The sequence below is a fragment of the Anser cygnoides genome, chromosome 5, assembly GCF_040182565.1.
Source record: "Anser cygnoides isolate HZ-2024a breed goose chromosome 5, Taihu_goose_T2T_genome, whole genome shotgun sequence".
Taxonomy (NCBI): Eukaryota; Metazoa; Chordata; class Aves; order Anseriformes; family Anatidae; genus Anser; species Anser cygnoides.
Genome location: NC_089877.1, coordinates 61,236,369 through 61,252,330, shown reverse-complemented (window position 1 = coordinate 61,252,330; position 15,962 = coordinate 61,236,369). Strand labels below are relative to the sequence as shown.

Below are 15,962 nucleotides of genomic sequence, written 5' to 3'. Positions count from 1 at the left end.
CTCCTTAGACAACGTGAGAGCTTAATCTCTTCCAGAGGCTAATGGAGGGCAAGATCTGGGTGGATTAGAGCGGTGCAAATATCAAGAGTAACCCCCGAGGAATAGGTGCTGCCCTGGTGTGTTTTGGGAATAGGGCCCATCTGAAGAGGAGATGGAAATGGAGAGGAGGCAAGAATGGAAACCTAGCGTGTCCGTGGGACAGCTTGCCCTCTGGCCAGAGTCAGTGAATCACCTGGTGTGCTGCAGGTTACTGCCAGGCAGAAATCCAAACAGACTTTGGCTTGGCTGAGGTCCTGCTGGGTGAAGTGGGGCCAGCAAGGAGGGGGAGATGCTGCACGCTGCAAGGAGAGCTGTGGCATGGGTTTGTGTCCCAGGCTCCGAAAGGGAGCCAAACGTGGGAGCCAGAGACTGGGGTGGGACTGACAGAAGACAGAGTTCATTGTGTCCCACCAGCACCTCATAGCAGCACCATTTGTGCGAGCGGAGTGCTGTGACCATGCCCTTGATCCCCAGCTCGTGTCCTCACCCACCTGCAAGTCCCCAGAGTGCCACACAGGTGATGCCTGTGGAAATCCCTGGCTTTCCACGAGGGTCTTGTTCTCTCCAGAGACTGCAGAGCACCTCCCGAGTGTGCGAGGCTGGGCTGTTAAGATGAGAAATGCAGCTCTGCAAGTCAGTCACTTTTTTTTCTTTTATTGGGGTACGCACCCTGGAATGATTACAGATGCATGAAAGTAATAAATACTCCTTGCTTTTTGCCACCACTAAAAAGATTTGGTGTCTGGAAGGTGTCTGCTGGATGGGAGCTGGGAGAGCTCATCATCACCTGGGCCACCAAGTTCAGTCGATGAGAATTGCTTGTCCTTTGGGGGAAGGATGTTAAACTAATTTCTTAATAACTTGCAGCATTTTCAAGCTCGAGCAGGGATTTCTCCTCCTCCTTCCCTGTCTTGAACCCTTTACTGAAAGTCACTGACTCAGTGACCACATCTCTCACTTCCCTTGAGACATGATGTCCGTAGGGCTTGGGGCATCAGCGTTTGCCCTTTTTTTGTTGTTGAGGAACGGCATTACTGATGCTCCAGCGCGTTGGGGGCAGCTTGCGGAGGTGTGTGTGGGGCAGGGACATCTCAGACCCCCTTGGAGTAGCTGTGGTGGCTCCGGTACGGATGGGACTTGGCTGCTTGTACTGCTGTGGCGCCTGGAAATCCCCGTCTGAGCAGTGCACAGACTTAATTACATTCTCAGTTCCAAGCATCTCCTTGAACGCTTTTCCCACGTCCCAGGCTGGGAGGTTAACGCAGGCTTTGGAGGGAACTCTGCGGCTCTGGGGAAAGGGCCCTTCCCCGCGGAGAGGACGGGAGCGCCCTGGATTCACCCCTGGGAGCATCCCTGCCCTGTGCTGGGTTGCTTCCCAAACCTACCAGGAGAGCAGATCCCCGCGCAGGGGTCTGCACCTCTGTCGGAGGTGTTTTGGGAGCCGAGGCTGGGGGCGATGCTGGGGAGCGGCAGCGACGTGGCTGGGGCAGTCCTGGGGCACGGCAGGCACAGCGAGCGTGGTAGAAGAGCCGGGGCCAAGTGGAGAAATACCAGTTGTTGAACTGGGGGCTTAGCAGTGAACTAAGAAAGTTTGTTTTCAAAAAAAAAAAAAAAAAAGGATGAAAGAAGGAAACTTACATCTGCTCCGTGTAGGTGAGAGCGACCTGCACATGGGCTGGGGCAGCAGGGGCTGGGGATGTGTGTGGGGACAAAGGCAGCAGATTGAAAGTTACTCCTCCTTTCACTGCCATCCCTCAGCAGAGGCTGGATTGTGGCTTGTGCAAGAGAAAGAGGCAGGGATGAGGCTTGTTGAGGCAGAGAGGGAGGTGGTTTTTTTTTTTCATAATGAGCCCTTTCTGTGCATTGGGAGCTCTCCTGGAGAAGGCAGAGGGCAGAAGGACCACCCCATCCTTCTGCTCTCCAGTACCTTGGGGCAGGTGCAAGCATGGGGATGGAAGGACGGCTGATTGCCAGCTAAACGACCAGCAACAAACCCATCCCTGCCTGGGGGAGAGCTTCGTGCCTGTCTCACGAAGGAGCTGCCTCGGAAGAGGTTGCTGTATCAAGCACTGCTCCTTTACCACCTCGACCGGCCCGTGGAGTCCAATTCTGCCCTGGCAGCAGCCTTGTGTCCAGCTGAATTGTAGGGCTGCATTTCTCATCTGATCTCTCTGAAGTACGGCAATAGCAGCTCGGGTGTCTTTATTTAAGGTCTGTCGGCCCCCCCTTTCCTTGCAAAGCCGCTGCTGAAGGAAGCCCTGGCACCTCCGCTGTCCCGGGACGCTCGGGAACGGGTTGGTTCCTTGTTTCCTTGGCTGATGTTTCGTTGTCTCCCGGCACGTTTCGTTCTGCTTTTGTTCTCGGCCGCAGCGTTTTTGCTCTCCAGGAAAGCTTCACACGTTGTCCGTCCTGCACCTCTGCCGGGAGCCATTCGCACACAAAAAGCCACGGGGACAGAGGGCGCGGGGGGGCTTGGGCTCAGCCCCCTGCAGGTCGAGCCCGGGACGTTTCGTGATGTCCGACAGAGCCGTTTCCCATCCTCCCTCCCAAACCCACGCACGGTTCCCGGGCTGATAAAGCGCTGGCAGCCGCTCAGGGGAAAACCTGCGTAAACAAGGTTCCCTTGCAAAAGGCAGTGGTGATGTTTGGAGAAGACTTAACTCAAAGCAGGCACGTGGGCCGGCTGTCACCTCCGAGCGGAGGGGCTGGAAGGAAACGCTGTTTTAAATGACCTGGGTTTGGAGTCCACCTACCTCCAGAGGACCTCTGGCCGCTGCGTGCCTTCTTTTTTTTTTTTTATTTCATTTTTTTTTTTAAAAAACAACAGCAACAAACAATTTATGCACCTTTGCTATCTCCCTTCCCGTCGCCAATCTGCTGGACCTTGAGCCAAGCCAAAAAAACCCACCAACAAAAGGCGCAGCCCAGCAAACGGGGAGGGAAAACTCTCTTGTGTGTGTGTGGTCTCGCGGTACCGGCTTTGCTGCACGTGCTTCCAGTCTGCCGGCCAGGGCTGCGGGGTGGGGGGAGCCCGGCAGGCAAACGGGGTCTCGGGACGAGCTAAGTGCAGGCTGGGCATCAGGGTAGCGTTTGGCCAGGCTGCCGAGCCCCGCAGAAGGGTTATTTTCCCTGTAAGGAGGAGAAAGGCGAAGGGGAAAGGCGTTGCCATGGCAAATGGTAAAGTTTTGCTGCGGCGAGATTTGCTCCGGGATGAGAATCTCGTTATTTCCACTTGAAAGCCCTGTTTTTCCTGGCACTGGCGGTGATGTTTCGTCCTCTCAGACTCGCAAAAACCCAGCAATTTCCTCCCCCCGGCACGGCGGGCCGAGCGGCGCTGCCTGGGGCCAGCGCTGGCAGGGCTTGGCGGAGGTCCCCTGCGTCCCCAAAGCGCAGAAGCACCCTGGCGTGACCCAGCCGCGAAGCATCCCCCTTCCTCCCCTCCCGCACCTCCTCCTCCTCCTCCTCCCTTCATCCCCACCGTGCCCCCACCTGCATCCCTCATTTTTCAGCGCTGGCAGACCCCGCGCGTTCCCCCTTGCTGCTCACCCCGCTGCGTGACCCCCTCTCCTTTTAACTGTGCTTTGATTCCTTTTGGTTTTGCGGAGGTCACTCAACTGCATGTGTTTTTACTGCCTTTTTCCATGCTTCTGCTATGGCTGTAGGACTTCTTTGTGAGCAGTAACTCCCGGCAGGTAAGTGAGCATCCGCAGGTCTTGGAGCGGCTGGGGACACGGGGACGCGTGCCGGGGGTTGGATTTTTACTCAGGGGAGCTGCAGCTACTGAGCATCACTCAGAGTCCCTGCCCGGAGGGACAAAAGGTTGAGATAAATAAACTTGTACCTGCAGGAGGGGCTCAATAGAGCCCTGCACCACCCATCCCATCAGTTTCCCTCTTCTCATAGGTGCTTTTTTTTGGTCAGTGCAAGAAAAGGAGTGAAAAATGGAAACTTCTTTGCTCACCCTAAACCTGTAGGGTGCTTGTGCACCACGTCTCCTGAGCTCGGAAACATTTAGTGCTCATCTGCAGCACGTGGGACCTCGCAGCGCAGGGTTATGTTCCTGACAGAAGGATTGAATAGCCAGGTTTTAATATATTAACCTGACTACAACATGCAATATGGTAAATTAAAACCAGAGTCAACCTGAACTCCTTGGGCAACCCTGCAAGATCACTGTTACCTGGATCTGCCCGTCTGTGTGCAGCCGCACCTTTGCACGTTGTTATTCATTTGGACACAATAATGTTTGCGAGCTGCTTGGGAGATTTAGGTGCCCGTGCCACAAGGATTTGTGCTTTCAGATCCCTTGTTTTGGAAGCATTTCCCTGAAAGAGAAGCGAATGCAGCAAGTTGCATTTGTGAGGCTGGTCGTTTTCAGTGGTAAACTTCTTATTGCGGACTGGTGCGTGAAGGGCGCCTGCAAATGTTTGGGGTGCGGAGCAAGAGTGGGCCTGAGTGTGTGCAGCCGCCCGTAATGAAACATTTCATGCGAGGGTTTAATGAAGTATCACAAATATGTACGCTAAGAAAGCCCTGCTTTATTTATTCACCAGCGCCTGTGTGTTTGCAGATTCTTAAATCTTCCCTGTCTGAGAAAATATTTACATTTCTAGCCAGTGGCTTCAAAGCCAGTTCTGGTTTCTGAAGCAGCTCACTGTATTTCAGTTACAGGCTATGGGTTTTACCCGTAACCCGTGGTGACACTCCTGATTAATGGGGGCCCGCTGTGTATCGCATTGGTATGTGCTGAGAGTACTAAATGTCTTCTCCGGGGTTTTTTTCCATGCTTTTTTTTTTCTCCCCTATTTTTTTGTAGAAGGAAGATGCTATCGACGACACGTTGAGCTCCCGACACAAAGTCAAGGAGCTCTCGGTCATAGACGGCCGGAGAGCTCAGAACTGCAACATCCTGCTCTCCAGGTAGGGCTGAGGCTTTGTTTGAGCTTTGGTGGCTGCTAAATACGGTCTCTGTATGCTGGGGAAAATGCTTTGTGTGTGTGTGCAGTGTTTGGGGACTGCAAGCAGCTTCCCTGCCACAGCTGGCAGCGTAATTTGGACGTCCTGCATGGGTGCCATGGGCCATGCATGGCTTTGGGACAGAAGTGTCCCTTGTTGGCAGCTGCCAGGATGACAGCCTCCAGTATGTCCCGCTCCAGCCAGGGCAGCCCTATGCTGTTACAAGTCATTTAATCCGAGCCCCAAATCTCATTTCTGCCAAGAGGATAAGAAGGGCATTTTTTCACCAGGAAAAATAAACCAGCCTGCAGTGGTGTGGAAGGATGAACCAGCAGCACAGGTACTTGGAAAAAAAAAAAAAAAAAGACAAAACCAGCAGAGAATGCAGCTTTTCTCTGGCTCACCCAGAAAAAAAAAATAATCCAACAGCAGTAAAATCCAGCTCCATTCAAAGTGGTCGTTCTGGGGCACCAAGCAGCTGCTCTGCTTCTGTGGCACCCAGGACCAGCCTGCCCCGAGCAGTGCGGTGGGCAGGGTGGGCTTTCCCAAATCCTGCGGTGTCCGGACAGCGGGTCAGCCCACGGGGCTTTCTTGCTGGCAAGCTGCAGGCAGGTGCCTTCAAACAGCACCTCCGGGTGGGGAACGGTGCCTGCTTTCTGCTCTGGGTTGCTTCTAGGGATTTTCTTGCTTCCTCAAATGCAGTAGTGAAAATGAGAAGGATTACAGTGAGCAGAGTTTAAAGCAGCATGTGACTGAGTGCATTTATGTCAGCTAGAGAGCACAGCAGCTGGACTGGGGCACTGCCTGGGTTGCTCCCCTGTGTTGAGCACAGTCACAGCAGGACTGGGTGTAATCCATCAAGATGCTTGAGCAGGCAGCTGAAGGTCAAGGGCACGAACAGCCCCTTTGGTGTGAAGGAGAGCCACTCGAGTGCTTAACTTCAAAGGTGTCTGCGGTGCCTCGCTGAATAAAGGTCTTCATTTCATCTCACCAGCCAGTCCTTCTCTTCCAGCAGTGGCTGGAAACAAGTCACCAGTAATTAGTCCAACAGGGATGGGCAAAAAGGGAGGCCACTGCCTGCCCACCCTGCCCTTTGGGTCCTTCCCGAGGAGAGCAGCGAGTGGGGCGTGGAGCTGCATGGTTTTGCCCAGCATCACCATTTCCTAAGCACCAGTATAATCAGCCAAATAAATGTGCAACAAACCAACAGGGAGTGAGCCCTGACTCTCAGCAGATCCCGAGCTGCTCTCTTTGTGGTTTCTGTGGCCATCGCCAGCAGCTTGCACCCACCCGGGCTCTCAGCTGCCCTGCCCCAGAGGAGACACTGACCCCGGCCTTGGAGGTGCCTCGGGATTAATCCCTTGCTGCAGGAGCTTCTGCCAACCTGACGCTGCTGGGGACTTGCTTGTAGGGTATTTATCTAGCATTTGCAGCGGCAGCCAGTTACTCCTTCCCCATCTCTGCAAGTGACCACAAGCAGATTTCTCTCCCCAAAATGGGCGATTTTCTCTTGACAAAAAAGGAAAGGATGAAGCTCCCTGCCCAGCATCCTGCCTGCACCCGGGGACCTCTGCAGGCTCAGCTCAGCCCTGCTTCTCCAGCAAACTCTTCTCCAGCCAACCGTTTGCCCGTCTGAGTGGGGCAGAGCAGCAGTGTCCTGCTCCCCGTGCTGCAGGGGCTGGGCGAAGCAGGGGCGAGCAGACTTTGACATCTGAAAGACCTGCCCGCTTGGCCCCGTGCTTAGCCCAGACATTTGTAAGCTGGACAGCCATTGTCTGGCTTGCAGCGTGGAAAGATTACGGCCAGCGAGATACTTTATCTCTCTCTGTAGATTTATTTTTTTGCCTGCTCCCCTTGCTTTGGGAGAAATTACTGCACAGTGAGATCACTGGATTTTCCTTCAGCTTGTAATGCAGCAGAAGAATATTTTTAACATTTGATTTTTTTTCTTTTTGTTTAAGAGCACTTCGGCTATGCCATCGTCAGTGCAGTGCTGGGTCTTGCTCAATGAAACCACCCTGTCCTCGCCGTTGCTGCGGGTGTACATGTGTGTATTTTTAGCTCGCTGCCTTCTGCGAGATGCAAATCAGGACCGTGCTCCGTCCCCTTCTGAGCGTGCTGGCACTGAATGGCTCGTTTGATTCCTCTCTCCGGCGAGGCAGTGTTGAGCATTTTTCTCAACTGAATGTGGCTTTTCAAGAGGGCGCGTCCCCTTCCCGGCGGAATTTGTTTTTCCCTTTCACACTTATTACATCCTTCGCCGGGCTCTACAAAAGCCACGCAAGCGAGCCCCGCGCTTGCCGGCCCGGCGGGCTGTCACTTCGCATCACCGAGCCGCTGGCCTTAAATCCCCGTGACAGCAAGCACTGTGACCCCATTCCTCTCAGACAGCTCGCGTTCGACAGCTGCTGCCAACAATGATAATTATTGTGGTTATAGATAAGCTTCTAGCTTTCACTGGCCCCTTTCCCATCACATTGTCTGAGAAGCTGTTTGCTTCTGGCGCCCCGCGATTGCTCTCTGCCGATCCCGAGGCAGCCTCTTGTTCTTGGCGTGGTGTTTTGGTGATTTCTGAGAAAAGTTTTTTTCAGCCTTTTTTTTGTATATTTTATTATTGACTTTGCTTTTAATGAGCAGGGCTTACAGAAGTCACCCTCGCCCCTCGCCACCCACTCGCAGACAGTCACAGGGGAGCTTCAGGTTCATTTGTGCGTTGGGGAGAGGTAACTGCCCCCCAGCTGCCTTCTCCTGGGAGCATTTCTTTCTCCCAGGGATCTCCTGAATGTTCCAAACCAGCAAGCATCTGGTTTTCACTGGGTGAGGACTGATAGATACTTGGTGCCCTGGCACCTCTGCTTGGGTGCAGACTTCACACCCAATGTCAGCTCACGTCCATCCTGGCCATCACCATCGGATGGGACAAGGAGGGCATCTCCAGGACGCCCTCATCACTGCAAGCAGCAGAGGGGACAGTTTCCAGCACTGGTGTGTAGATCCTGGATTTGCTGCTTGTGCTGGGACCCTACCAATTGTCCTGGCCGCTGCTCAGTGCGATCCTTGTGGTTTCGTCCTTGGCTCAGGTGAGATTTTATCTCACTGCTCTTTTAACAAACCCTCTTTCGTGGGACTCCCTCAAATACTGGATACAGGGGCAGGAGGTTTGCGGAGGACTGGGATGAGAAACCTGAGCTCAGAAGGAACCAAAGTTTGCTTGGCGCTTCTCTTCCACCTACCTCAGTGAAGCTAATCCTTCACTTCCAGTCTTGAACAAAAAGTTTCAAGTTAAGCCAAGCCCTCACTAGCCTGGTCTAAGAGGGTCCAGCACCCTTTCTGCTTTAGCTTCATCTTTCAAAAGCTGGCTCTGAGGTCTTGGTCTGCTACCCGAGCATTTGCCAGGATGAAAAATTCCCTCCTCCTCTAATTACCTGGACTGATCAAGATCTTTTTTGCTTCTGATCTTCTTTTTGGTCCACTGAACAGGACAGCCCCTGAGGTCTCACATCCCACCGCAGGCTGTGTTTCTAGTTTCAGCTCACTCCTTTGAGCTATATCAGTATTTCATCATCCTTCGGCAGTGCTGGTCAACAAAACTGGGGCGATGGGTTTCATTAAAGCCCTCCCTGCCACACCGCACTCAGCGATACCTGGGTCTGTTGGCTTGTGCAGCTCGGTTTTCAAATGCTGTCCTCTGAATTTCTGTGCAAGACCGTTTTCTGACATCTCCTTGCATATGACACTCCTCCTGCATCTCCTCTCAGCTCTGGGTCTGGCTGTAAGACCAGCACCTGAAACCATCCGAGCTTACCGCCCGGTGCTCATAGCGCTCAGCCCAGTTCCTCTTGCTCGGGGATACCCACCAGGCTGCAGAAAGCAGCACTTTGTCTTACCTGCGTGAGCACAAGCAGAGCTGTTAGAAGCTGCAGCAGTGCTCCAAGATGAAGAAAAAACAGCTGAGGGCTTGGACAAAGCCTCAGAAGGAGCCAGGTCTGTGATGGCGATGCTTGGCCGAGAGCCGCCGGGGGGGGCAGGGGTAAGGAGAGGCTCTCCTCTTTCACACCGAGGTTATTTTATTGACTGCAGTACAAAAACATGAAGGAAAATATTTGTGGTTTTGCAATCCTAGTCCCTGCAGGGAGTGGTCACGGGGAGTGCTGTGGACCAATTAAACTGTAATTAATGGCTGCTCAGCCCAGGAGGAGCTAAGGGCATCTTTCTATCTCTTGCCTCCACTCGCTGCAGGCTGCTGAGCGTCCGCTTGCCCAACTTCTGGGTTTCTTTTTGGTTCTTCTTCCTAGAGGAAGACTCCATCCCAAGGCAGTTAGGAGGTGTAGGGGAGGCAGCACTGACAGCCAAGAAGGCGGCAGAAATTGCCCAAATTTTCCTGAAGGGTTGTGGAAGTGGGATCAGAAGCAGCACTGAGCTGTGCCCCTGTGCCCAGCTGTGCCGTGCTGGTGACAGGCAGTGCCACCCCTGCTGTCCCCACAGCCAGCGGGGATGCTGGCGCTGCAAGAGCAGCACTGCTACGGGACAGAGTTACACATGCATGCTTTTAAAAATACATATATAATGTATTACTTATATAAAATATTGTGAAATATAGGGGGTGGTGCTGTTCCACTGCGCGTCTCACATGTGCTGCTTCAAGCCATGTGCTTCAAACCATGTGCTCGATGTGACCCTGCTGCTGACCATTAGCTCAGCTGTCCCTGTCTCCTGGCCCTGTTGGTGGGTGGCTGAGGACACGCTCCTCAAGCCTTCCGACTGCATGGCTGCAGTTAACCCTCTTGCCCTCTCCTCCTCCCAGGCTGAAACTCTCGAACGAGGAGATCAAACGAGCCATTTTGACGATGGACGAGCAGGAGGACCTCCCGAAAGACATGTTGGAGCAGGTGGGCAGCGCATCCCGTGCTCCTCCCTGTAGGCATCGTGCCTTGCAAATGCAAGTACACTGTACGTGGTGCCTGGGATCGAACTGTGGCTCTGAGACACGCGTCGTGCCCTGACTTATTTGCCAACCGTGTGTTGAAAACCACCCAAGGGGCTGGCTGGAGAAGCAGGAAAGCAGCTAGGTTGTAGCATCGAGTCTGGGAGCAGGATGGCCTTTGCATCCCATGCCGGTACCTGGATCTGTCCTGGGGCCTGAAGGCAAAGCTGTTTGGTGGCTGAAGCTTGAAGTTCATGCCCGGTGGGAATTACTTTTGAAAACTTGTTCAGTCCTCAAAAACGGAATCCAAATTTTCACCCCCTCTAAGTCCCTTTAGTAGCATTTGATTCACCTGTCCTTAAAACTGGGCTGCTAATAGCACCTTCAGCAGAAGCATGCAAGGACTCCTTGCACAAAATTTCCATCTACAATATGTGGAGTTGCAGCAATCCTTTATAATCTCAAGTGTCAGGGTTAATATGGAAACCTTGGTATAGACATAGTACAGCTGTTGTAAAGCCAGAGTAGTGCCAGGGCAGAAGCAAGAGACACCAATGTGATGGGGCAGAGGGAGGAAGAACAAAGGGACAGCTGAAACAGGTGCAATAGGTGCATTGGGGTCACTTTGTGCATATTGAAAAATAGTAGTTTCAAGTGACTAAATCACCATTTTGCATGAAAAACTGCAGAACTGTGCATGGAGCTCATATCTACAAATGTGCTTTCCCTTGTTTAGCTCCTGAAGTTTGTTCCAGAAAAGGGTGACATTGACCTGCTGGAGGAGCATAAGCATGAGCTGGACCGCATGGCCAAGGCTGACCGGTTCCTCTTCGAAATGAGCAGGTGGGGTGGCCCGTGGGATTTCATGGAGCCTGGCTGGGAAATACGCTCTGCTTGCTGCTTTTCACATCAAGAAATGTGCGAGCCAGACGGATGGGAGGACAAGTGAGGTGCATTAGGATCTCTCGTGATGCCGCGCTCCCCAAATCAGGGTTGTGCATCCCAGATGAGCAGCAGCTGGACAGAGCAGGGTGGGGATGGGAGATGGGTGCTCTGGGGAGGTGGTGTGCTCCCAGGGCATCTCCCGACACACTTCTCCACTCGCCTGGGGAAGAAAAGCTCAGTCTGGCACAGCTCTGCAAAACAGTGCATCATCTGTGTCATGGTCCAGGTGGGAAGTGCTGCTTGAATGATAACAATGCCTCAGTGATGCTCCTTTCCCCTCCACACTAATATCTTAGCAAATACTCAAGACTGATGTATGTAAATTTTGCCCTGCTGTGTAGGTAAGTCCCTCCTCACTTTCAGAAATGACTCGGCCCTGGGGCTCACAAGAATATATGAGACAGAGAGCAAATGTCAGTTCTTCCTGATCCTGGCAGCAGTCATTTAAGACTTAGAGGTCTTGAGAGATGAATAACCTTATCTTTTGCATGCACATCCTCCAGGGGTGCTGGTTTAAAATCTTGAAGCTCCTTATTGAAATCCAACTGAGTATTAAGCTCTTTGAAATTTTCTCCAAGGAATTTCTTAGCTGAACTTGGAGCAAGTCACTCATTTGAGAAGTCAGAGGGTTCTACAATCCAAAATCATTCCAGGAGATCAAAAATAGAAACGCTCCTGTTCTCCCTGAGAAACGTGCCAATGAGTCCCACGGCGATGCACCGTGTGGTTGCTGAGTGTCAAAGGCAGGCAGGACGGAGCTGTGAAGTTCAGACCCCTTGGGGCTGGAAGATGCTCAGAATTAGCTTTCCCATTGCAGGTCACCTTTCGTCTTCACAGTCTCTTGCCCAAATGTTGCTTCTGTGCCTTCATCTTCCAGAAAGCTCAATGTGCTAATGCAAATATATTTCAGGCATAGCTGTTTAATTTGCCCTGTGGTCTGTAACTGAGTGTGATGTCTTTGCCACCACTAATTAGTACAACGTCAGCCTGGCCTATGACTTTGTCTGTGAGCACCTCTCCCATGGATCCTGGTCCAAATAACTCAAATCAGGCTGCCGTTTGTTTAAAAGTGAGATCTTGTTTAGCCTAAATACAACTGACATGAGCAGAGCCATCCCAAACTTGCTCAGGACTGGGCTTGGTTGGGATGTGTTGGCTCCTCCAGCCCCACCTCACTGCAGAGCCACTGGGAGCCTGGATCTCATCAGCCTCTGCTCAGGAGTGGTCATGAATGAACTGTTTGTTCATACCAATAGGATGTAAAAATGCACTTGTTGAACCTGCAGAGTTCAGGGTAACTTAGTCATGTGCTTAAGAAGTCATCAGAATCCGCCCCGTGACGGGTGCAGCTTCAATTGTCATTTTTTTTTCCATCCTAGCATAGTTTCAGGGAGAAATGTGGTCATTATTTTTCAATCACTGTGGCTCAGGAATGCTTTGTAAGTCCATCTGTGAAGAGCTGAGCAGCAGAGCTCCACCTGGAGCACGCAAAGCTCAGCCTGCACCTCTGTTTTCCCCTGGCAGGATAAACCATTATCAGCAAAGGCTGCAGTCCCTCTACTTCAAGAAGAAGTTTGCGGAGAGAGTTGCAGAAGTCAAGCCCAAGGTGGAAGGCAAGTAACCCAATCTGCTGGCTGCTCCTCGTGGAGATGGCAGAGATGCAGCGGGAGGGAGGGAGGGAGCTGGTGGCCGCTCTTTGGCCACGAGGGCTCCTGGCACGTGGCAGGTGACGTCCCTCACCTTTCTCCCTGCAGCCATCCGCGCCGGCTCCAAGGCGGTGCTGCAGAGCAGCAGCCTCCAGCAGCTGCTGGAGGTGGTCCTGGCCTTCGGCAACTACATGAACAAAGGGCAGAGGGGAAACGCTTTCGGGTTTAAAATCTCCAGCCTCAACAAGATCGCGGACACCAAGTCCAGCATTGACAAGTGAGCAGCCCCTGCCCTCCTCCTCCTCGGTAGCTTCTGCAGTCTCCAGCCTTGCTGGGGGAATGCAGAGGTTGTTCAGCACTGCCCTGAGGACTCAGGGGGGTGAGAGGAATCCCTTCCCTCCTGCTGCCTGGCCAGCATGTCCGATGGCACAACCATTGGGTTTGGAGCATGAAAGGTTTAGAGGGAACTGAGCTGAGGTCTGCATGGGGTTGGATGGGGGCTTTCCTTTCTGGGCTGCTCCACGCAGTCTTTTGTAGTGTGGAGGATCTTCCTCCCAGTGCTTTTTTCCCCTTGGAGAAGCTAGAAGCTGTTGTGCCGTGGCTCAGTGGCCAGAGGAAGGGTCCCAGGGCTCATCTCTGTGCGGACCCCTGTGCAGCCACCCCAAGCTGCTACGGCCACTCCACCCCACTGAGCTCCATGCGTGGAGCAAGAGGAGCTGGGTCAGGTCTTAAACCTGCCCAGCCTTACAAATCAACAGAAAGGATGGAGGAAGGGGATGCTGATGTTCAGGGCACCTCCCCTGGGTCCCTGCTGTGGTCTGCAGCCCCCTTGCTTGCAGGGACCAAGCTGCTCTGCACCATGGTTGTGGTGGGACAGAGCCAACCCACATCCCCTTCTCCGGGATCCACACAGCGAGCAGCATCCTTGCAGAAATCCCAGAACAGTTACCAGGGTTGGGATTTAACCAGCACCACGCTAACCTCGCTGCTCCTCTGTCCTAGGAACATTACTCTTCTGCACTATCTCATCACAATCGTCGAGAAGAAATATCCCAAAGTCCTCCGCCTGCACGAGGAGCTGCGAGACATCCCGCAGGCGGCCAAAGTCAAGTAAGCAGGGACTTTGGGGGCACTGCTGGTCCGCGGCGGGTGCATCTCCTCCTGCTTCAGCCTGCCTCTCTGCATCGCACCCCCGTGCCCCTGCACCCAGCCGGGGCAGCCGCGGAGGCAGAAGCGGAAAGTTGGTGCTGCAGCAAGCATCACCTCATAGCTTTAAATCCCAGCTCCTGCAGCTAAAGGGCAGGCAGCCTCCGGAGGGAGGAGAGCTGCTCGCAGCAGCCGTTTCCTGCTGTTATCTCACCGCAGAAGCATTTAATTAATTTCTAATGGTACGTCAAGTAATCTGGTAGGAAGCGGTTGTGGTGTGGCTGCAGATAAAGGGCAGCTGCGTATCTGCGTGCAGCGGGGGGGCTTTGCTGTGTGGGGCACTGCTGGGAGGGATCCTGCCTGGCCCTTCTTCTGCCACCAACGTGGAGCTCCTGGTGTCCACAACGTGCTTACAGACCCTGCATGCCTCTCTGTGACCTGTTTAGAGCAGGCTGCTGCCGTCTGGAGAGGCCCCCATCCAGCAAGGCCCTTAAACACGTGCTTGGGGTTAAGTGCACGAGGAATCTGCTGGTGCTTTGCAAAGCCCTCAAGTATGTGCTTAAGTCCCTCCGAAATCAATGGGGGCTCTATTTCAGCTTTAAAATTCAGCAGGAGGGGACATGCTGTGCTGCTCCCGGGATCTGAGCCTGTGACTGGGAGTCAAAGATCTTACATTTCTGCAGGCAGCATGCGTGCGGCTGGGAGCATTCACCTTTATAATCCAGGGACATGAAAAGGGCCTTAAACGGCACCTTTTTGGAGATGACAGCAAACGTGCCAGGAGTTTGCGGTGCCTTGCAGGTCTTTTTAAGTTTCAAAGTGCTCCTGTAGCAAAGGGTGGCTTGCTCGCTGCACATCTGTGATGTGAAAAACATTCGGGGAGGCGAGCATCCCCGTGTCTAAAACACAATAATTTTGTGTCTAAAACACAACAATTTTCGGCTGTAAGGGTTAGACGAAATATTTGCCCGAGGAATGGGTGGCTGCTGGTTGTAGGCATCAGCTGAGGCCGTCGCTGAGGCTGGGTGGGAAGGCAGCCCCGGGGTGCGCTCCCCGGCCGCCGCAGGCGCCTTCCTCCTCGTGCTCCTGCCTCCGCAGCTGCTGTACAGATACGCGCATGGGAAAGAAAGCATCTGCAGAGAGGGGTTTTTTCCCTGAACTTTATCGGTTCTGCTCTAAACTGGACACCATATGTAAGATTTGGGTTTGGTCCAATCTAGAGCAAAACCAAAAAGTTTCTAGCCCTCTGGAAAACCCTAAACTCCCCCCAGCCCTGCAGCTGTTAAGCAGAATTGCCGCCTCTGTCGATCCCAGCACTGCTAATGAACTGCTGGAGCACAGGGCTCCTAAAACTTCATTTTCCCAGACTAGACCTGCCAGGAACACTTGCCCCGTGACCTTGCGTCAGCATTTCCAGGGACCCCAGCCCTAGGATAGACACCCCTGGAAAGACGTCAAGCCTGTGGTCATCGAGTCTTTGTGAGAAAGCTCCCGCTCAGACGTGGTGGTAGAAACCCGTAAGCACTTGAGCTCAGAGCTCGCTGGGGGCTTGAGCCTTATGTAAACAGCCTGAGCGCCAGACACGATTTATTTTTATTTCTCTTTATTTGGGTTGTCTCCCTTTATTGCCTTACTGTTAAGGACTGCTGCTCCAGTCCGTAGGGAAGGATGCTTTCTGGGGTATTCGCCTAATCGTGGTTCCCTCAAAAACTGCCCACTGTGCAATGGGACAATTACCTTCTGCTGGCACTGAGAGCTCTCCTGAGCTCTCCTTGTGCCTGGTGAGCTTGCTCAGCCTTCCTGTTCCTAGTCCTGGGGCTGAGCCCTGCAGAGCTGCCTTTGCAAGGCAGCACCTTGAAGGGGCAGGAATGAGGAGTGCCCCTTCCTCCATCCCACCGCCGCCTGCTCTGCTACACCATCAGCATCTGCTCGGGGTGTTTTAGCACAGCCCCTTTGATTAAAAGCACAGAAAAGTGCTTTGCTTTAAAACAAGCAGCTGCAGCCACTTTCAGATAGGCAGCTGCCCTCGCTGCGAGGCTGTCAGGATGATTTGCTGCTCGAGAGACGCCAGCCTGCAAACAGGAGGCAACGTCTGCAGCACCGGGGGCTTTGCAGTGGAAAAGCACGGTCGTGTTGGTGGGAGAGCTGTAGAATGTGCTGGGGAAGGCTGAAAATTGACGTCCTGCCATTTCCAACAGCATGACTGAGCTGGAGAAAGAAATAAACACGCTGAGGAGCGGCCTGAGAGCGGTGGAGGCTGTAAGTATTATTTAAATCAAATACAGTCCAGCCTGGCTCTGAGCACC

General features: G+C 53.2%; 2 protein-coding genes across 4 annotated transcripts in view; both read left to right on the top strand.

Annotated features, from left to right (window-relative positions):
- The window catches only part of JKAMP (JNK1/MAPK8 associated membrane protein), a 134,224-nt gene that overhangs the window by 95,031 nt on the left and 23,231 nt on the right, over nt 1-15,962 (top strand). The window lies entirely within an intron of this gene.
- DAAM1 (dishevelled associated activator of morphogenesis 1) overlaps nt 1-15,962 on the top strand; it is an 88,338-nt gene that overhangs the window by 66,391 nt on the left and 5,985 nt on the right. For 2 of the 3 annotated variants that reach the window (XM_066998488.1, XM_066998489.1), the window contains 8 exons: nt 3,702-3,731; nt 4,856-4,959; nt 9,800-9,884; nt 10,656-10,762; nt 12,389-12,477; nt 12,619-12,787; nt 13,513-13,620; nt 15,855-15,915. In XM_066998488.1, the coding sequence (XP_066854589.1) occupies nt 3,702-3,731; nt 4,856-4,959; nt 9,800-9,884; nt 10,656-10,762; nt 12,389-12,477; nt 12,619-12,787; nt 13,513-13,620; nt 15,855-15,915 (753 nt within the window). The remainder of the gene's footprint in view (nt 1-3,701; nt 3,732-4,855; nt 4,960-9,799; nt 9,885-10,655; nt 10,763-12,388; nt 12,478-12,618; nt 12,788-13,512; nt 13,621-15,854; nt 15,916-15,962) is intronic. The other variant, XM_066998490.1, reaches the window with a different exon arrangement.